We start from the raw sequence: 23,339 nt of genomic DNA, 5'->3' as shown, positions 1-23,339 counted from the left end.
CAACCTGACAGTGATCGAGTGCAACTAGAATCCTCATTTGCAAAACTTGTCACCTCATACTCTTCCAGAATATTTAGGTAAAGTGTGAGTGTATTAGTAGTAGTAATTGTAGTAGTAGAGGTAGTATTAAAAGTTATCCATTTAAATCTGAATGTATTAATTTGTTAATAGCAATGTTTTATTCTACTGGTGATTTCACTATAAAAATAAGACGACGTGGGGAGGCCTTCAGCAAGGAGCCAAACATATTTGGGAAAATCTGGGTTAATAAATACTTTACTGCAACTATCAGAACATTTAACAGGCTGGTATCCATTGTGAGTCTCAGAAAGAGCATTTTTCAGACTTACGACTTCATAATATTCATTTGTAGAATTCTCAGACAACTAACTATTTTCCATAGAACCCCTGGAAAATGTTAATGTGATTCTGATCCCTTTGAAGTTGTATTCAGAGCTAATAATATTTGCCAAGCATCTACTATGAGACAGTCATTATCAGAACCACATCAGAACTCCATGAAATAAGCATTATTCTTAGTTCTGGTTGAGGAAACTGAAACTCGGAACAATTAGTTGGCTTGTCCAAGACCTCCTAGCTGGTATCAGAAATGAAAGTTGAACTTGATTTTATCTAGCTTCAGGTTCCGGATGATTTCTGTACATTTTGTTGAGACTAAGAAAGTTTAAATGGTCCAGGGTGGCTCCACTGGTAAGAAGAGGTACTATGTCTCATATACTTTCATATCTACCATAGCACTTAACAGGAAATAGGTTGTCTGTCAATGCCTCCTGGCCAATCTCTTTGTTTGTTGCTTAGTTATTATTATGATTATGCACATGGTGAAAAACTATGACTATAGAAAATGGTATAAGGTAAAAAGTAAAAATTATCCTTAATAGTATCAACCTCCAGAACTGTCCCCTAAAGGTAAACTACTATCAATTTGTTCTTGTTTTTCCACAACTTTAAAAGCTTTTGTGTGTGTGTGTGTGTGTGTGTGTGTGTGTGTGTGTGTATGTGTGTAGATGCTTCTGTTCTGCCCTACACAGATGGGATTACACATTCAAATTTTTCTCTCAATGATGTGTATTTGACATCTTTTTATCAGGATTTGCAGATTGCTTCATTCATTTTGTTGATGTGCCATATTTATTTAATCAATCTCTTTATGACAAATATTTAAATTAATTCTATTTTTTAAAAAAATACTTCATTTTTCTTTTTTGCTGTAACAAAAAGACAGTTTGAAAAAAACCAGTTATATATATATGTCTTTGCACAGTTATGTTTTTAATAGAAAACACATAAAGGGCATTATGTTTCCCCAATGTCTCTTCTTAGGAAACATAGTGGACCATTTCTAAGAAACGTTATAGTGTCTGTAGATAAACATGTGTGTTTAAATATATATTTTTGACCAAAAAATTGGACCCTGACTTTCTGGTCTGCTCTGTTCTAACAAGGGAGCAAAAGGACTGAGACAATGGTTCTCATCAGATGCCTGTATGTCCAAAATCTACAATGGCCAAAACCAGGAGAGGGCATTTCAGCCTCCTCAGGCTGTTATCTTCCCATGGAACAGCTCTGCATAGTTTAACTTTGATGCCAAGGACACAGATGTAACCAAACTTTTGTCATTTTAAAGGTATTCCCATTTTGTTATCAGCTGGCTCTTTCAATGATGTAGACCAGGAATGGAATAATTTTATTCCACATTATTTGTGATAGCAAATCATAGGAGACAACCTAAATATCTAACAAAAGAATAATGTGTAAATAGATCTAACATATAACCCCATTCACTGGGGTACCGTGTAGGCATTAAAATGATGAAGGTCATGACAATTTACAACCCTGAAAAAGACAGAAACACAAAATTTTTACCTATGCTAACATGGCAACTGTAAAATGATGTGTGTATACACGTATAAGGCGTGGAAGAACAAAGTATTTGATGGGTTACATGTATGAATTATGCATTTTTTTAAAGTTCAAATGTTTTTTAACGCTATTTGTAAAATTTTAAATTAATAGCCTATAGGGGCTAATCTCTGTGGATGTCTAGGAAGACTGTGAGCTGTGTATGGGGATTTGTTTTAGTCTCGGGGATTGACATATTCTTTTAAAATGGCATTCTGTAAATTTGATCAAACTGTCTCCTAACTCTTAAGAATGCTGTTTTTAAGTGAGGTGACTACATGTTCCATTTTGCCTGGGACTGTTCCTTCTTGAACCTGTTGTCCCAGCACAATTGTCACTAGCACTGCTTTTCACTGTTAGACGTGTCTTTGTACAATACATTCTGTGGGCCCCCCACTGTAAGGGACATACTTACTATCCTGTTCCACCACATTTCTATCTCATCCTAGTTTTATCCTTACCTCTAGTAAAAATCATCCCTAGATCATAATTTAACTTTCTATGGCTTAGAAAGTCTTGTACACATCAATGACTTCACTGTATGCCTAAGGTCAAAGAAGCATGTATCTGCATCATCAGTGAAATCTTAAAGACATTGTCCATTATGTTCTCTGGCAGCTCTTTCCTAGGATTTTTTGAAAATGATAAAATCTGAAAAAATTTTATCTCTGCTAATAACTAATCGTTTTGACTGTTTTAGATAATAACCATTTTGTAATTTGATGTTTTTGTTTTCTTTCTTTAGCTGCCAGAAAATTCAGTTAAGCGAGGTACTTAGTTGCAGCAAAAACTCGTAATGGGGAGTCAGATGGAATTGACTTCAAGTTCTATTCTCCATTTACTACTGTATTAGTTTCCTATAGCTTCTGTAGTAAATTGCCACAATCTCGGTGGCTAAAAATAACACACATCTATTTTCTTATAGTTCCGGAGGTAGAGTCTGAAATAAGTTTCAATGGACAAAAAAATCGATTTTTTGGGTAAGGCAACACTACCTGCAAAGGCTATAAAGGACAATACATTGCTTGCAACTTTTAGCTTCTGGTAGCTTGTCAGCACTTCTTGACTTGTGGCTATATCACTTCAATCCTTCCTTAGTTGTTACATTGCCTTTTCTTCTGGGTTAGATCTCCCTCTGCATCCTTTTGATAAGAACACTCAAAATTACATTTAGGGCTCATCCAGATAATCCAGGATAATCTCTCCATCTCAAGATCCTTAATTTAATCACATCTGCAAAGATTCTTTTTCCATAAAAGGTAGCATTCACAGGTTCCAATGATCAGGACTTAGATATTTTTGGACCATTTTTTTGGCTTATCACAATCTACCTTCTGGTTCCCAAAGATTTACCTCCATCCTCCATGCAAAATATATTAATCATATTCAGACATCCTCCAAAATTCTCAACTCATTACAGCATCAACTTAAAGTACAAAATCTCATCTAAATATCACCCCCAAACCCTCACATTTTAGCATTTAAATCAGATACTCAAAGACTCTAGGTATAAGCATCATGGGAGCAAAATTTCTTTCTATTTTTGAAGTAAAGCATTTGGCCCAGTGCCTTGTACATAGAAGGTGCCCACAAAATGTTAGCCACCATCAGAATTATGCCCTTCATCCTCTTCCCTCATTATGTGGTTCACTTTCTTTACCATTCTATGATTCTGATTTAGCTGTGTCTCTGAACGTAGATCCCTCTTGGAATAACATGAAAAAGTTGGTAAAATGAAATTATTGACTCTTTAGAAACATTGTCATAGCAGAGAGAAGACAAGGTGTAAGATGGTGAAGGCTCCGGCCGGGCGCGGTGGCTCACGCCTGTAATCCCAGCACTTTGGGAGGCCGAGGCGGGCGGATCATGAGGTCAGGAGATCGAGACCATCCTGGCTAACACGGTGAAACCCCGTCTCTACTAAAACTACAAAAACTTAGCCGGGCGTGGTGGCGGGCACCTGTAGTCCCAGCTACTCTGGAGGCTGAGGCAGGAGAATGGCGTGAACCCGGGAGGCGGAGCTTGCAGTGAGCTGAGATCAGGCCTCTGCACTCCAGCCTGGGTGACAGAGCCAGACTCCGTCTCAAAGAATTAAAAAAAAAAAAAAAAAAAGATGTTGAAGGCTCCACATTGTCATAGCATACATCAGTGTAAGATGATGATGGTGGTGGTGGTGGCAGTAGTACTAGGAGTGGTAGTAGTAACTCTGACTGAGAGTGTATCTTGTAACAACAGATCTTCTAAATGTTTTACATGTGTTATCTCATTTAATCCCCATCTCACCCTTGTGAGGTGGAACTTTTATTACCCTCATGTTCAGATGAGAAAACTAGGATAGAGAAACTATACAATGAGTTAGTGGCCATATTGGCCAATTAAAACCAAGTGCACCTTGCACATGTCTCATATGGCAGTGAAATGGAGCCCTGGAGTTCATGAAATGCAATTGCAGATGAGAATCACTGCTCATTTCACCTTGGGTTTCTATTTTGTGTCACTCTGAGGGGATAAGCCTTACTCTATCTAGGATTCCTTAGACTTTTTTGCATCACCAAATCTTCCCCTTGATTTTAAGGTGTGGAATCTCCCCTACCCCAAATTTTTATTTGAAAAATTTGAAACGTTAAGACAACTTGAAAAATTGGTACAATGAACACTTGTATATCCATCACTCTCCCTTTAAAAATTGTTAAATTTTTTCCACCACTGTTTATCACTCTGTATAGGCAGGTATATTTCGTTTTCACTGAATAATTTGACAGTTGCAGTTGTTAAGACACTTTACCCCAAAATACTTTAGTATGTGCCTCCTAAGAACAACTGCCTCCATTCTACTCATATCAGGATAAATTTCAAGATGTGTAAATTTGATGCAATAATACCTTACATACAGTGTGCATTCAAATTTCCCCCAGTTGTTCCAATAATGTCCCTTTCTAGGATTTCCTTTAAATCCAGAAGTTGATCTCTTGCATTGTCTTCAGTTTGCAACATCTCTTCTCTTTAATCTAGAACAGTTCTAAAGCCTGTGTTTTATTGTAATTTTTTTTATTTCTTTTTATTTTTGCTTTTTGTTTTTCTTGTTTTTCTTCAGTGAAATTTCAAAAAGTCCAGATTAGTAAAATACCTCAAGTTGTGAATTGGTCTGATGCCTTCCTCTTGATTAGATTTGGGTTAAATATATATTGGCATGAATATTGTATGTGATGTGAGAATCATTTCCTAATTGGTTATACTTAAGAAAAAGAAATGTGAAACCCTCAAAACAGAATGATCTTATATTTTAGGAAAATAATGAAAAGTTAAACCTAATCATCTTTGAATGGTCATTGACAGTTTTTGAAGCACATTTCACATATATTTTATTGTCTCCTTGTAACTGTGAGACCATTGAGGTGGATATTATCGATGATAGTCCTAGGGCAACTAAGGGATGGAAGTATGAATGTTGTGCTAAATTCCTGAAATTCCTTCCTTGGGAAGCTGAGGTTTGAAGCCAGTTTCTGAGTCTTCATTTTGGATCTCAATCCTGTGTTTTTCCCACCAACCCAGTGAATATTATTACAGCATCTTGTGTAAGAAGGATAATGCAGGGTTAAGCAGGATATGTTTTAAAAAAAAATTGTGACACTCATCCTACTCAGAAGTACAACTGAATTCAGCATAAGTAAGGGCTTTCTAAAGGAAGCTTTCAAGTTATCCTGGACTCTGGTGAATCTTGGAGAGCCTACATTTATGTAGATTAGATGTTAAAAGTTTGCAAAGCTCTCACGTTGTAAATGTCATAAGCACTTGCTGTGAAATAATAGTAGAGAAACAGAAAGAAACCAAGATGGATAGATTCCCACTCAATCTCCCTACAAACTTGCAGCATGTTGCATAATAAATATGGATGTTAGCAGAGACATCGTGGTATCTTTATGCTGTGCTCAGTACCCACAGAGGGATAAATGCTGGGTTCATAAAAAGTGGGTTTTAAAAAATGTATTTGTTTGTTTTTCCAGTGAATTCATTGGTAGGAAAAACTTTAAATCCACTCTGAAGATCTATAAGCACTAGATCTTGTAGGAAGGAGTTAATGTGTTCAGAAGAGTCAGTTCTTTCCCAATATACTGAGGGTTTGCTTGAAGATTTATCTTGTGAAATAGATTTCAAAAGTGGAAAAGCAGTGCCTTAATTGACTGAGATCTAGAACAAATGGATTTCGTGTGATTTTGATAAAAGTTTTATATCAGAGTGGCCTTTAAGAAATTCTAACAGGAGAAGGGGTTGTCTCCCTCTTTGATTTTCCCAACTTGGCAGAAAGAGGTCACAGAGGGCTGGTTAGGCATTTGAAACTCAGCATTTGTGTTTATAGACATTCATATAAAAAAGTAGCCAGGAAAAGAGATATAGAAACCAACGCATGTTAAATGAGACCTGTTCTGGGGGATATCTGAGATGCAGGTTCTTTCCTTCTGCTAACCAGCTGTGTGGCTTTGAGGAGTCTCCATTTTATGAGTTCCTCTACTGTATTAACATAGAGACTAATAATGTCCACTATGTGTATTTGACAGCGCTGTTTAGAGATAATCAAATGAGAGCATGCATGTGAACTTGCCCCACAAGCTTCTAAAGTAGTTCACAAATGTAAGGCAAATGGATAATTTTAGAGCTTTTGACTTGGAAGTATACTTCCTTTAATTTAAAAATCCATCTTGGTCCTTGTTTCCTATCTTAGTGGAGTCAGTTTGGAAGGAAAAAAGTATAGTTTAGCTGTAAAATGGTGTATGGTGCCATGTTTGATCACACGTGCTCTGGAAGCCAAAGGACTTCAGTTAAGCTCTTGCCTGTGTAATTTAGCACTTGTTACCATAAATGGGTTATATAACCTCTTTAAGCCTCAATTTGTTCATCTGTACAAGGGTTGCAATTGCTACCTTTTAGGGGTTTTGTGAGAATTGTGGTGAGGTGATACATGCGTAACCAGCATAAAATGAAACTTTCCTTCTTGCCTCTACTGTTCCTTTAATTTCTATCCTCTTGATCATTCTCTTCTAGTCTCTGAATGCAAATTAGTAAGCCCCATAATGTTGTACTTACCCCTAGATAATAGATTGTCCTAATATTATTTTAAGTTACAAACTCAGTTAATTTAAACCAAAATAAAAATTTAAAATGATCATTTAAATGTCTAGTTTAAGAGATTTTAAAAACCCTGAATTTCATTTATTATTTAACTGTTCTCCCCTTCCCTTTGTTTCAGGCTCAAAGGGAAAGAGGATTTAGTAAGTGGCTTGATTTCTCTTCTCTGCCTTCCATTCCACCCCACCCCGAGGTGAGCATGACTGGGTGGCAGCTGCTCAGGAGGTAGAATTAATAGGATGAGAGGATTCAGGTCTCTTTCTCCTGAGGCTTTCATGCTCTCCCGCCATGTGGCTACCCTGACTCTGACAGTGGATTCATTTCAGGTGGCCACTTGCTCAAAATCTAAGTGTCTACGCTACAGTTTTGTGTTGCTGGAGTCCTTCTGTTCTACGAAGGAATCTTATGGGACAGTGAAATAGGACTCTAGATGCTTGCTCCTTGAAAATCTCTTCCCCTCTAGTGACCTCATTTGACCTATAGGAAATAGTTTCCCATCCCTTATTGACAAACTCTGGGAGTGTAGGCTCACCCCAACATCGAAACATCACCCCACTGCATCTCCAAACAACAGGTTAACCTGGTTCTTTTTCCAAGACACTCTGCCTCCCAACTCCAGGGGTCATGTAATAAACTTTCTCCTTTCCTTGGGAAGGTGACAAGACAGGTACCTCTTGACCTTTTTACTTTCAAAGTGGGCAAGGACACGTTGACTCACAGAACATGTGTCAGCCAAGCTTTATATGGTAACTTAACCCCTTAATTCCAAAAAAAGTTATATGGTAACTTTTTAACTCGACATTCATTTAACCAAGAACCTTGTCAGAATTTCAGTTTTACCATCCTGCTAGATGAGTTCATCATTTAACAAATACCTGATGTGTAATAAATGTCAAGCAAATGATAGCTGTGTTACAATGAAATGAGAATGGATTATAATTCATTTCAATAAATGTTTATTAAATTCTTACCATGGGCAATGTGAGAATGTAAAATGGGTAAGACACTGACCCCACCTGTTGGAACCTCATGGTCTAGCAGTAGAGAAGGTAAAGTGATGTCTTTAATATGAAGTAGAAAACAGTAAATAATATAGTAGAGGCTGGGATATTAGAGAAGGGAGAGTTTGGAGATTGCAAGAGTTCCTCGCCTTAAACAGTTCTGGATCTGCTACCAGATTATCCTCCTTTTAAATGAAAATATTCTCTGTTCTTCATGCATCTGTCTGCCTTGTCAGTTCATATCCTTGACTAAATGATCACAGCTATTGTTATTAATGGGCCACCTAAATGACTCATGGGCCAGATCTTTATAATTGGATTTTAAATCAGGAAAGCTATTCTACAGTGTAGAGATCTTCAGTTGGATTGGTTTATGATAAATTTCGTATCTGTGGAATGAAGTGCCATTCATCATCAGTTTTCTCCTCATTGAGCTATTTGTTGAGTTCATGTTTCTGTGTCTGTGTAAGAAAACATGGCGGAAGATACAACTGTAAAAGGAGATTGTTATGAACCATCGGGGGTCATTAGGGCTTTTGTGACCTGCAGGATGATGTGGTTAAGAGTGTTACTTTAACCTGACGTTAGAAGAATGGAAGCAGAGAGACTGGACACCAACAATTCAGGAAGGAGACTTTTGCTCTTTCAGAACAGGATGTTGGAGATCTGAATTAGGAAAGAGGCCATGAGAATGCAAAGCAAGGGACAGGTGGAATGGAGAATGGAAATAAAAACTTCAAGAAATCGGGATGGAAGAAAATGTGGTCTACAGTGGAGGCAGAAGTTGTTGGGTAAAGCTGAGTGTAAAATTATGATTTTACTTTTGGGTATGCAAAGTTTGAGGCCCTGAGGAACTCTTCCTGTAGTAGACAGTTGAGAATGGAAATGGAGAACTAAAGTCCATGCCAGAACTCAGTGCTAAAGATGTGAATGAAGAAGTTATTATCTCCAAACATGATCCCAAAGACCAGCAGTGGAAAAATTACCTATGCAGTTTATTCGCTTGAATTAACCAGGTCCCAACTCTCTTTTCCTAATAATTTTAATCACAAATACACAGGAATTAGACGTATTGATGGTTTATGCAACCAATACTTATTTTGTAGATAACCTGATCATATAAATAAATCATATCTAAGCTCTATGATAGTCAATAAGACTAATTTTGGAAATACTGCATTAAAGATATCAAGTACTCAAACTTTAGGTTTTGTGAAAATAAACAAAAACCACCCAAATGAGAATAAGCAAATGCTATTCATTCAGAGCTTTCTATAGCAAAAGAGGCAACCACCATCCCTTGCATTTGGCGGAGAGACTCAAAGGCTGGCAGAGGAGTGTAAAAGCATTATAGTGAGAAAAAAGGAAGGCTTCACGTGAGTTCTGATTGAAGGCTGTTGACATGGGAAAGCTGGAGGTGGGCTAACTAGAAGCAGGGCAGCATATGTGATTGGTTAAGGGTGCATATCTAGTGTTCTTGAATTGGTCCTAAGTTGGAAGCAGGGTTAACATTTAGGAAAATTATCAGTTAATAATCAGCTTCTTGGCTGATTTGGGTTGTTTGCTACAGAGATTGTGGTTTGGTTTCCTGGTCTGGTTGCTGCAGATTGTGCATCAGAAATCTATTTTTGTACATGGTGTGGCTACTGTCCGTTTGTATATTCAGTCTCTCGTCATGAAACATGTACTACTTCTAATAATTCATTGTTCTTTCATTTGCCTTTGCCATCTTGGCCACCATTGTTCAACTCTTTCATGCACTGAATAGTTGCTTTCTGAGGCATTAAATTTGGGTTCATTTTTTGGCTAATCCTATTTTAGCCAAATTTTAGCCAATATTATATTTTAAATATTTACTATAAAATAAAATATACGTTTATACCATAAGGAATTAAAACCATACAAAAGAATATAAAATAAAAGGCAATTCCTCTTCTCCCCCTGGCAGCCCTTCAGTTCCACTAGTCACTTGGGGTTAACCATTACTAATAGTTTCTGGCATATCCTTTTGGAAGTGATCTATACATATGTAAACATATTAATTACATATTTATATTTGCATATTTATCTTCTTTAAAAAATCTACACAAATGTGATTATAAGTATTTGCTTTTTTATTGAGCTGCTCTTTAGGGTAATCTTTGGACATCTTTATATCATCAATAACTTATTCTTCAATTTTAGATTTTTGATAGATAGTCCCAAATTGCTTATATGACAAGAGTGCACCAATCTATCCTCTTGTCAAGTGTTTGAGAACGCTTTGTTCTTAACATGTTTATTGACACTAAATACTATGCCTAATTTTAATCTAGATGATAAGTACTTTAACCTGAATTTATTGTACTGTCAGTGAAATCAAGAATCTTTTCATACAGTTTATTTTGTATACGTCATATGCATTGCCATTTATATATATTATTTCCCATCATTTTTCTTTTCTGCCTTTTTTTCTTTCCTTTTTTAAATTTTTATATTTAGAGACAGGGTCTTGCTATGTTGCCCTGGCTGGACTCAAACTTCTGGGCTCAAATAATCCTTGCACCTCAACCTCATAAGTAGCAGGGACTATAAGTGTGTACTGTTGCACCCAGCTCAGCTCTCCATTTTTTAAATTAGATTAGTTTATTATTCTTTTGAAAGGATTTTTTGTGTATTAAAATAATCAACCTTTTGTTTTGTCATTTGTTCTTTGACTTTGTTTATAACCTTAACTTTTTGCCATGGAGAAGTTTTAAATTTAAAATAATTAAATGTATGAGGGTTTTTCCCCTTGATCTGAATTTTATGTTTTAAATTAAAAGCCCTTCCTGTTTTGCTATCTATTTCCTTTTTAATCAAATTCTCCTGTTTGGTAATAGAGTTGCATAGACTATAATTGGAAGAAACTGGTGTATCTGGCCTTTCTCTGTGAATTGATACACTTAGTTGTCTCAGAAGGGTTAATAAAAGCTTTTGTGTTAGAATCTCTGAATGTTCCTGTCATTTAATGATGAAAAGAAAGAAATAAGCAGCAAGACAGTTGTTAATCAGCCACTGAATGGCCTGTCTTCTCACTGAATGAACACCCTGTTAAATGCACTGTTTTTTTTTTTCTTCTGGAAATGGTATTTGATGGTTGCCACCCAATCCCAGAATTAACTGCTAATGCTCAGAAACCTGGGTGGCAAGAAAATACGAGCGAGATATGAGTCTGGATAAAATAATTCTCCTTTGGGGTGCAGTGAATACTTAAACACCACATCCAGAAATATTATGGAGTCCTGCTTGACCCAGACATAGTTAAAGGGAATGAGTAGATGGGGACAGGGTAGTCCAGTGAGTCAAGATTTGCAGAGGGGGAGTTAGGAGGGAGGAAAGATGCTGTTTAACTTGGTCCGTCCCTTTAATAGATCTTATTCTTATCAGAAAGACAGGCAGTAACTGCTGTTGTTGTTTTGCCATTACCAGTGTGACCCCAGGTCCTTCTTTATGTTCTAACCACTCATTCTGAAGTTAGTAGGAAGGCAGTCTTCTTGCCCAGCAGCATAGCTTGTTTACTGCTTGGGGTTTGTGTATAGATGTGATTCAGTCAGAGCAGGAGGGAGTTTTAGGCTTCCAAGCTTTTTAGCCCTGTATTCTGCTGGAGGATAACCAATGTCAGAAGAATATCCACCTCTTTTTCTCTGAGGCGTATAGCCTCATATCTTCTTTTTCCAACAGGCATTGTTGACCTATCTAGTAATATAAAGCAATGTCAAACTGACAATCCCTTTGGAAATTACAGAACCAGTATCATGGAGTGGAAAGCAGCTCTTCCATCCTCCCTGGTGAAGATGACCTTGACTTGGTGCCTTTGGCTTTGTTGTCTACATCCTGGACATCTGTCTAAGTCTATTTGCACTGCTAAAGCAATAGAAATTTATTTCTTACGGTTCTGGAGTCTGCAAAGCTCAAGATCAAGGTGCCAGAAGATTTGGTTTCTGGTGAGGTCCTGTTTGTTGGCTTATAGATGGCTCTCTTCTCTCTGTTTCCTCACATGGCAGAAGGGATGAAGGAATTCTCTGGGGCCTCTTTTATAAGGGCACTAGCTCCATTCATGATGGCTCTGCTTTCATGACCTAATCACTTCTCAAAGACCCCACCTCCAAATATCTTCACACTGGGGATTAGATTTAGACATCAGAAAATGTGAAGGACACACATACTCAAACCACTGCAGCATCCCAGGGCTCAGCTGTCTACATCCTGCATCTTTTGTCACTTTATTCTGGTTGGGGGTGATGGCTGTAGAGGCTGACTCACAGAGGCTCAGCAATATAGCCAATACCAGAAGACTTTATTCTCTTTTTATCAAACATAATAGAGAGAAAATGAAATACTCAGTTCAAGTCCAACTTCTTTGAAAGCAAGGGGTGCTCTGTATTTATACTCCTAACAAGCATTACATCCAGTTCACAGGTAGACCATTTGGGATATGATGGATTCCATCTCAAGAAAGATTGCAATCTGAGTAGAGAACTCAACCTGTGTCCTAAACATTTCTTATATGTGACCATGACCATTGGACTGATCCTTCTGGAGAAACCCTGAATAAGTGTAAAGAAGCCTGCTGAGGAAGAGTTCCATTCTTCTTTCCATCTCCTAGGAGCCTGAAACACATATGACTTTTCCTAAGTCCATTATGTTGCCGTGTAACACCAGTAGACATTTGATGAACCAATGTTTATGTTTAAAATATTTATAAAAATAATTGCCATGGAGAATAAAAAGCATAGCTAGACTCTTCAATATTTTGTTGCTTTATTCATATAAAAGATATTTATTTAGTCCTCACGATATGCCAAGCACTATGCTGGGTGTTGGGAATGTATCCGATAATAATAATAGTAACTATGGCTAAGAAGCATTGAACTTTTACTACCAATTTCATACTGTGCTAAGTGCTTTACATATATACTTCATATAACCCTCAAATCAACCTTGTAATTAGGTGCTTTTATCATCTTTATACAAAGATAAAGAAAATGAGATCCCCAAGAACACCACTACTAATAAGAATTAAAGTTGGGATACAGCCCCGATGCAGTGGCTCACACCTGTAATGCTAGCACACTGGGAGACCAAGGTAGGTGGATCACTTAAGGTCAGGGGTTCAAGATCAGCCTGGCCAACATGGTGAAACCCTGTCTCTACTAAAAATACAAAAAAAAAAAAAAAAAATAGCTGGACATGGTGGCATGTGCCTGTAGTTCCAGCTACTTGGGAGGCTGAGGCGGGAGAATTACTGGAACCCGGGAGGCGGAGATTTGCAGTAAGCCGAGATCACACCATTGCTTTCCAGCCTGGGCAACAGAGCAAGACTCCATCTCAAAATAAAATAAAATAACAAATAAAGCTGATATGCAAACTCAGTGTACTTTCTACTTTTTAATTGCTTACTGTTGTCTCTGCAAGAGGCAGAAACAAGTCTCTGTCCTCATGGAGCTTGTACTCTGAATAGAGAACACTTTACTACACCAAACTCCTTTAATGAATCCCAAGAGAAATATGAAGTGTCCTCCAGAAACGGCTTCTCATCTTTCAGCATGTTTTAGGCTGGTTGCACATACTCAGTGGAATCACTTGGTTGATGTGGACTCCCTTTATTTTCTTCAATTACATTAATTTCTTCTATCTCCTGTGTTTTTCTCATGCCCCTTTCCTAGAATTCATTGCCTTGTCCTTCTACTCCTCTGTCTTCTCTCTTCCCTTTCACACCTGTTTATTTTTTTTCTTTCCCATCTAGATTCCTATAGTCCCCAAGTGCTATGCAAGACAGTTTTGAAGGGAAACATGAAAGGGAGGATACTTTCATTGCCAATGAAATGCTCTGGTGATAGAGGGCTTAGTAAGCTTAGGGTCTCTCTTTAGCATTCTCTGGTACTTAAGGGACTCAGTTTTCCAAAAGCACATCCACTGCATTCTGCTGTTGCTAATCTCATTTTTTCCATGATTAACAATCCAGATCATTATGTTTTCAGCTCACATTAATCATTAATCTTCTCTTCTGTGAGTTCGGTAACATTTGGAGTCATTTCTCTCTGTATTTATCCATCTGGGATCTTCATAAAAGATAAGTTTTCAGAAAGTCATTAGTTGCTCATGCAGAAAGTTGTGTGTTGTTCACTGCTGTAAGAGGAGTGAATGCTCTTCTTGTTTCTCAGATCCTGGGAGGGAATCTTCTCAGTCAGGCATGGGTTCCCTTTGAAATGCAGAGGGACCCCTCACTTGAGCTCCGTGGGGTCCTCAACTTGGCACAGTATTCATAGCATAAAAGATAGGGCTGCAACATAACAGCATCATAAATCACAATAAGCAATGCTTGCTAAATACTTATAGAGCAGATGAGATTGGAAGAGAGTGTGTGGATAGTGGAAAGGGTTTTGATATTAATGAGTCAGAACAAAGACTTTGGCTTGAGTCCTGTCTCTACATCTCAATCTGTTTGACCTTGTGCAAGAAACCTCATCTCTCTGGGATCCACTTGTCTCCTCTGTGAACTGGTCCCAAAGATGTGTGCTTTCCTCTCTATATTAAAGGGTAATTTTGAGAGTTAACTTATATTCTTATCTCTGCTCTCTGCTGTCGAGTAAGTTTCATAACTTTGTTCATATCACTTAATTTTGCAATTTCTGTGGCCTCTGCCAACACTAACAGTATATATATGCAACACATAGAGAGTGAAGTTTATTGGGAAAGTTTTCAAAGCCAGTATTTCTTAATTCTCTTGTTATATAAAAAAGTCTTATAGGTGTGTGTCATATTTAAGCATTTATTGGGATGGGGATATGGTCCTTAGAAAAGAGAGAGAGGATCCTCTGGAAATTCAGTTAAAAGCATCCTCCCAGGTATAATGTAATTTTAAGAGGTCACAAGGAAGGCAACTATCCTGGAGGTTCTTGGTTGTCAGCCTCTAGCAATATTTTGTTGTGAAGGTTGGAATGCATTTATTCTTTTCTTAATTCAAGTAAGATGTTTCTTTAGAGACAATATTCCAAATTGGGCATCCATTCAAAAGCCATGACAGATATCCCTGTCTATAGTCATTAACCACGAAATACTGGTATTATATCTCATTGCTGCCCAAGTGCAGGACTAAATTGCATTAATGCATCTGTTGTCTCAGAAAGGGTGAGCGGCGTAATTAAATTTTATTTCTGTAGAATTAGGAGGGGTCCAAGATGTGGAGATCAGCAGAGAAATAGGGAGTGTTTGTTCTCATTCTATCCAACTGAAAACCAGGCAACAGAATTCAGAAGTATTTTCATATATTGACAGTTCTCTCCCCCAGCACTTGGGATTTGAACAGGAGACTCCCATTTCACAGAGAATTCCTAGTGGCATTGATGGAAATTACCTGCATAACCTAACCCCCTACCCACATAGAATGCCAGACACCTGAGAGCACCTTTAATTACAATGTACCTCCCTTTGCAAAGGAGCTAATTGCATCTGTTTCCCTTTCCTTTAGGTGCCCAAGCAAGGACAGAAATAATGAAGAGACACATGTGTTAGCTGCAGCCTTTTGAACCACGCAAGAAGGAAATCAATAGTGTGGACAGGGCTGGAACCATTACCACACTTGTTGGAGTAAATGAGGAATGGGCTCGTGATTATGCTGACATTCCAGCATGAATCTGGTAGACCTGTGGTTAACCCGTTCCCTCTCCATGTGTCTCCTCCTACAAAGTTTTGTTCTTATGATACTGTGCTTTCATTCTGCCAGTATGTGTCCCAAGGGCTGTCTTTGTTCTTCCTCTGGGGGTTTAAATGTCACCTGTAGCAATGCAAATCTCAAGGAAATACCTAGAGATCTTCCTCCTGAAACAGTCTTACTGTATCTGGACTCCAATCAGATCACATCTATTCCCAATGAAATTTTTAAGGACCTCCATCAACTGAGAGTTCTCAACCTGTCCAAAAATGGCATTGAGTTTATCGATGAGCATGCCTTCAAAGGAGTGGCTGAAACCTTGCAGACTCTGGACTTGTCCGACAATCGGATTCAAAGTGTGCACAAAAATGCCTTCAATAACCTGAAGGCCAGGGCCAGAATTGCCAACAACCCCTGGCACTGCGACTGTACTCTACAGCAAGTTCTGAGGAGCATGGCATCCAATCATGAGACAGCCCACAATGTGATATGTAAAACATCCGTGTTGGATGAACATGCTGGCAGACCATTCCTCAATGCTGCCAACGATGCTGACCTTTGTAACCTCCCTAAAAAAACTACCGATTATGCCATGCTGGTCACCATGTTTGGCTGGTTCACCATGGTGATCTCATATGTGGTATATTATGTGAGGCAAAATCAGGAGGATGCCCGGAGACACCTCGAATACTTGAAATCCCTGCCAAGCAGGCAAAAGAAAGCAGATGAACCTGATGATATTAGCACTGTGGTATAGTGTCCAAACTGACTGGCATTGAGAAAGAAAGTAGTTTGCGATTGCAGTAGAAATAAGTGGTTTACTTCTCCCATCCATTGTAAACATTTAAAACTTTGTATTTCAATTTCTTTTGAATTATGCCACTGCTGAACTTTTAACAAACACTACAACATAACAAATAATTTTAGTTTAGGTGATCCACCCCTTAACTGTACCCCCGGTGGTATATTTCTGAGTAAGCTACTATCTGAACATTAGTTAGATCCATCTCACTATTTAATAATGAAATTTATTTTTTTAATTTAAAACCAAATAAAAGCTTAACTTTGAACCATGGAAAACAGAGTGACTTATTGGTCAAGAAAACAGTATAGTCATTCTACTTGCTCTAAAGAAAAACAGACAACCTTTATGAACTCAAAGAACTATCACAATGAAAAAATGTGTTATTAAGCCCTACTGTACACTGGGGAGCCATAGCTGAATTATTGGCTGAGTTAAGTATCTGTCAGACTCTAAAATACTGAACTTTACTAGGTGGTTATACACAAGTGTGGCATCCTTTAGAGGCTTAAGTCAGGATGCCTTTTGGCATTTACTCTTCAAAAATAGATATAATTAGCTATTGAATCCAAATACTTATTGTACCTTTGCGCTATGCTGGACAAAATGGAAAAGAAAAAGACAGCACATAGCCTGTCCTCAAGACTACTTTCTGGTGGACTGGGGCATGTTTGACAAATGTAGAAATGCTTATGCTAGGGAAGAAGGTCCTTGTAATCATGTAGCATCAACTGGGTGCAAGCACTGTGAGAGGCATTTTTATGTTATTATTGTGTCTTTAAACTCCCCCAACAAGAGAAGAAAGTGACAACTGCTCTATTTACATAGGGAAAAACTTCAAGTAAGAGAGGTTCATTGATTTACCAGGTAGAAAGTCTTAGAACTTAAATTTGAATCAAATCTTTCTGTCTCCAAAGACAGGTCTTCACATTAAATTCCTACGGAGTTGGTTTATAGTTATAATTTTCTTAGATTAGGTACACAGTTCTATGAGTTTTAAAAAATATATACTCCTGGGCATCTGTCATACAATCAAGATATTGTGTCCTTGTCATTGGCCAGAGATAGGAGAAAGCACATTTGGTTCTTGGAAGTAGGGAATTGTGTGGAAGTTATTGGTTTTAAGGTACCATTACAGATAATCCTTAAAACTTGGGTGGGATCTCATAAGATGATGATGTAGACAAGGAAGATAGAAGAAGCAGAGCGAGCAGAGGGATATCATATAGGGAGGTGTTTGGGATGAAGGAGTCTGTGCAAAGAAGTGAGAAACAAGGCTGGAACTATATAGTAGAGATCTCAGTTGCAGACTAAGGAATAGTAGAACTGATGGCATTTATGGAACACTTACTATGCAACAAGTACTTTCTTTGGAGTATCTTAATGAATCCTTACAAACTCCCCTATGAGATAGTCTTTTGTGAATGAGAGTCAGAGACACAGGAGTTAAGTAATTAATACAGAGTTTGTAAGAATAGCAGGCATTGAAACCCAGTCTGTCAACTCCAGAAGCTATGAACCATTTATCCACTGTGCTGCCTTATGCTCATCAACTTTCCTACCTAAAGTTGCTGATTCCTCAGACCTATAGTTCTGCAGTCTTCTATGTGATGGTTTTATTTTTTTAATACCACAAAAATAGCCCTTTGTGAGATTTATGTAGGGAAGAGGGAACCTCTGCCATTTTGAGACACTTAGCCTTCTCCAACCCAAGTTAGGGTATCTTTGGGCCTAATATTTCTGCTCTCAGAAAGCCCTAGAGGTCCTAGGTAGCAATAGTATCTTTAAATGTTTATTTATTGTAAGGGACAATCAGGGTCAGCTAATCCAGGACCTGTGGCGAGGCATGCAGAGTACTGCGGCCAGGCTCTGCTCATAGTACACACCCCAGGGCCATGGGCTTTTCACCCCAACCCCACCAGACTTGCTAAAAGTGTTATATCTAGTCTAGAAACCTGGGGTAACTCCTCGATGTAAAATTCAGGATACAGGCCCGAGAATTCCTGCATCCCAGCAAGAAGGAAGCCAGAATGTCTGCTTTTACTAACTGAATTGAGAATTCACCTTCCCAGTGAGATTGAAGCTTTGTTGAAGATTTATCGCCCCCTGGAGGGCAATACTATAATATATCTCTGCAGGTACTCTAGAAAGATACCCAACTGAACTGAAATACACGTATTTTTTCCTATAGAATAGGAAAATCAAGCCTTTGCTAAGACAACCCTTTAAAAAAGTAAATTAACTGTATTTATTTGAGTATATGAGTCGCATTCATTTTAGAAAAGCTTTCACAAATCAGATAATCCATTCCAGGCTGCTTCTTCCAAAATAATCTTTGTGTCCTCACTAATGAGAGCTTATTTTCCCAATGGTCAATTGTATTATTCAAGTAAAAGCACTTGTGAAGCAAAAATCCCTGAAAAGGATTGTAAGTATAGTCATATCCTTGTTCAGATGCAGGAAAGTTAAATTTCCACATATTTACTTTGAAATTCTCCATATACATAGAGCTGAGAGATGTGTCATAGGTTAATAATTCCCCTGCCTGAATTATATGTGTAGATTTTTAGTTAATAGTGCCTCAAGTACTTTTTTGTTTTTGTTTAAAAAGAACCTTTAAGTTCGGTTGCCATGAATCAGGTATAAGCCACTGGAGGAGAAAATTAATTCTTTTGTTTGTTTCATTATTTTAAAATAAATACCAGGCTATGGCACCCATTTATGATCAGAATTGAGAGGAAATGCTCTTCCTGCCAGCTTGTGGGAATGCTCTGTCCCCCAAGGCCAACAGTATATGCTGCCAATGAGTGAAAGGAACTAAGACTCAAGTCTGCACAGAAAAAGGCCCAACATGTATGCTTCAGTTTTGATCCCAGCTTGACCCTTAATTTTCCAAACCTTTGCAGATGGAGAGCTACCTATTTGGGGACTGTAAGATTTTTGAAATTAACTATCAACTCAAGGCACGTAGTATCTTACCTATATCTTACCTTCTAAACATTTTAAATAACAGCTTTTATCAGCCTCCTGTTTTGGCATCTGTTTCTTAACCCCAACCTTTTAAATTCAGAAATACCTAGGAATTTTAGCCTAATCTTTGACAATGTGCTTATCTTTGAAGCAAGGAAAATCATAAAACATGCCAACCCAACTGGAACATTTTTAACAAAGTGATGAAAAGTTATGTAATGGAAGATTTAACTTTCAAGAACACTTTGGCAAATTGTAATGCAATGATATACAAAATCTGCCAGGTACGCATTGTTCTTTTTTACGTCCTTCTCTGATTCTTCACAATAATTCTTGTCCTGACATCAACAAACATAAGGCAGCCTCGGACGTGGGTAGGTTTTCCTTATTGGTTTAATACTTTCAATTCATATAGTAAGTTCTCTCATCTATCGGCAGAGTTAAGAAGTGGAAAATTCTGCTTAATTAAATGTCTTTGTTACTACAACTAGGTGAATGCCTAGATTGTTAGGGCTGGGAGAGTCTTAGGGATGAGCTTGCCTACTTAATTTACAGGTGTTGAAATTGAAACTCTTGCAGGCCTGCAGATTAGCACCGTGTCCTCATGTTCCCCAACCAGTGTCCCTTAAAGGACACTAATTTCCTCTCTTGATAAACAACACAACAACATACACCATGAAAATGTCACTGGCCATCAGCAAGTTTCCTTGAGGATTCGAAAGGCATGTAAGGCTCCCACACTGTCACAGAGTCACAGTAAAGATTATTTATGATTCCAAAAGCCCTCTTATTCTTTCAAGATAGGATGAGGAGATCAGTTTGCCTTTTAAAACAGCCCCCAGATAACATGTTCCATGTTGAGCATGACCTGGTTTCCCAGTGGAGAGGTGGAGAAAATGATCCTGGTGCAAGTTGCTGGAGAGGGAGAGTTGATTAGCATTTGTTTCCTTGAGTAACAACATAAACCACAAGTGATTGAGTGCATCCCTGCTTGGCATGAGGAGAATGACTGTCCATAAATGATGCCCTTCTCCATTTCCAGAGCCCTTGTTAGCTTGACTTCCCAAAGTGATATCACTCATCTGTCAAGCTGATTGGGTCTGACCCATACAGAGCAAACCAGAGGCAATCTCAATTACCACACATTTATAAATGTCCTGTCCAGCTCATTCCGAAGTCCAAATAGGTGAATCTGAATTCACACAAAAAGGAAGATCTGCATTCCTCATCCACATTTGCCCACACTCATGATACGGATGGTCCCAAATGTGCCATATGACTTAGTGGGCTACATATCCCCAGCCAGGGCCACTCCTCAAGGTCCAAGACTTCTTCATTCAACTCAGGGAAATTATGCGGTAGAGGCCACAAGGTGAACATAGAGTCTCATGGTTTCATTGGTGGAGGACAGTAAAAAGGAAAGTCACTAGTTTTATGGCTATAATCTCCTCAATAAGAAAAGAACCAGAAGCTAGTGAGGATCACTTAGGAACCATGCACGTGTGCATGCATGTGTGCATGTGTGTGTGAGTGTGTGTGTGTGTCTGCGTGCACATTGGGGTAACATGGAATTGGGTTGTGAAAACATCAGGAAAACAGATGTTGGAAACATTGAAAACAAAGCGTACTTGCCAAATTTGGCCTAGGGATGGCCTAAGTTTCGTGTTTCTGGGGAAATTACTAGATATATTTTTAAGGCTGTCTCCAAGTTCAGTGCAAACATTTACACTTGTCACTCACTAGTGGCAATTGAGTTGATCAATTTCATAAGTTGTGTTTCTTCTTTGGCTGGAAAATGTTCTGCATTTTGCTCACCATTTTCAAACAAGAATCAATGTATTTGCTTTCTTTCCCTATGGATGTCCAGGCATCCAAATGGCAGGAGTTCTCTGGATCTGACCTCAAAAGCTAGGCCTGAAACGAATATATTGTAGGTCTCTCTGGGGTTAGAACCAAAACCTCATGTTTTTTGTTTTATTCTTTTTATTTTTATTTTCTTACAAAGAAGAGTTTGTAAAACAAAAGGCAATCTGAAATCTGGCTGTTGGTCTGAGAACCAACAAGCAATCTGTTGTGCTAATCTCATCAACTGTTGAATAGATTTCCAAAGAAAATGACCCATGGGGAGTAGGATGAGGTTAATTCACAGAAAGCCGGCTTCCTTGGGATTGTCTGCATTTCTTCTGAAGGAAAATGTCTGAAAGATGCTGGTCTTCTCTCAAAGTCTTTCATTCCCACAGACAGCCCTGCCAGTTCTTGGGCTCTCTCAGGAGCCAACTGACAAGAGGCAAATGCGATGTGAGAAAGGAAGAAGAAAATCTCGAAAAAGTATTGCCTGGAGTAAGTCTTTAGGGGGACAAACAGGACTGACTTAAACTGACATTTTCAGCACTTCACCATTAACAAGACTTTTTATATTCACATGAACTGAGGAATCCTGTGCATAAGTCACAGATAAAGAATCTCTTATCAAACAATTCCACTTCTCCCTAACAATGGTTATCATTTACTTGGCATAGTGCAAGATTCTGTTCCCATCTTCCCTAGTTCTCACAACATTTATTATCGAGTAGATACTATCATTTTTCTCATTTTGCAGATGAGGAAACGAAAACTTAGAAAGCATCCTGCAAGAGCAGAGCCAGGTAGCTATCTGCAAAGCCCTTTGCTCCACCAGTGTCACATTGCCTAGTTATTCCGCATCCTTTCATTTTATGAAGTCTCATCTTAAGACTCTTGATAAGTGGAGGAGGATAGGGAAAGACATTTTTCTTAATTTGCACAAGAGGGAAGTGAGGTTCTAAAGAACAAAGCAAGTCTTAGCTCACTCAGCTAGTTAGCAGAGCTTGGTGTTTGGGGATCACAATGGTTTATCCCTTTTTTATGCCCATCCCTTTAGGCCCAGCCAGCTCTGAAATCCCACATACACTTAAGTAAACCAGGCTCCAGGATGGGGCAGATGTACATATAGTTTTCAATCATGGGGATGATGACTTTTATTTTCAGGTTGCTCCTGGGATGGTGGGGATGTTGGGGAGGGTGGTGTCACTGGCAGCCACATCTGCCTTCAGTCTTACCATTTGCATGTACACCAGCCAAATTCTAACTGGCACCTCCTGCATCCACTTGCCTGAGGGTTTTCTGTGGTCACCATGGCATATTTTGCCACTTACATAGCAGGTTTGGAATGCTGGCGAGTTGCACCTTCAAGGTGCAATCGTCAGCCAATGACTAGTAAGAACTTGGTGTATAAACACCCAGACCCCTCACTCTGGGAAGCATATATTCTACCCCATGTTGCAGAGTTTCCCCAGAAGAATGAAGCTCAACTCATACATCAAAATAATGGGCTTTGTAAGGCACGAATTTTTGCTGTCTTTCTTCCCTTGTCTCACTTTTCTACTTCCCTTTTGATGTTTCCCAAATAAACTTTTGGGAAACACTTCCTAAATAAACTCTTTGCATTCAAATTTCATCTCATTGCCCACTTTTTGGGGAAACCCAACCTAAGTCACCTGAATATACCCTACATCAATAGTTTCCAAACCCGGCTAATGATCAGATAGATTGAGAAAGACTTTGAAAAATATTAAGTATGAACGTGTTACCCAGATCTACTGAACTAAAATCTCTGGAGGTTGGGTTCAGACCTCTGTCTTTCTGTTAATCTCCCCTCTTCTGAAGATTTAGTGATTAGTCAGGATACCAACACTGACCCATAAACCATCCTGCACTAGAAATTTTTTCTGGAACATTGCACTTGGCAAAACTTTGCTGCCATAAGAAAAAAAAAGTGAACTCTATTCCTTCATGAAGTGAGTGTCATGTGAACCCATAATAACGT

The 23,339-nt window shown here is 38.4% G+C and overlaps 1 protein-coding gene across 6 annotated transcripts in view; it reads left to right on the top strand.

The window, feature by feature from the left end:
- The window catches only part of LRRC3B (leucine rich repeat containing 3B), an 89,857-nt gene extending 73,054 nt beyond the window's left edge, over positions 1-16,803 (top strand). For 5 of the 6 annotated variants that reach the window (XM_001093813.5, XM_015132267.3, XM_015132266.3 and 2 more), the window contains one exon: positions 15,541-16,803. In XM_001093813.5, coding sequence (XP_001093813.1) covers positions 15,701-16,480 — 780 coding nt within the window. In that variant the 5' untranslated portion in view covers positions 15,541-15,700 and the 3' untranslated portion in view covers positions 16,481-16,803. 6 annotated transcript variants of the gene reach the window in all.
- The last annotated feature ends 6,536 nt before the right edge of the window (positions 16,804-23,339 follow it).

The sequence above is a fragment of the Macaca mulatta genome, chromosome 2 (genome assembly GCF_049350105.2).
Source record: "Macaca mulatta isolate MMU2019108-1 chromosome 2, T2T-MMU8v2.0, whole genome shotgun sequence".
NCBI classification, from domain to species: Eukaryota; Metazoa; Chordata; class Mammalia; order Primates; family Cercopithecidae; genus Macaca; species Macaca mulatta.
Note: the sequence above shows the minus strand (reverse complement) of the source record. Positions and strands in the feature narration are given on the sequence as shown.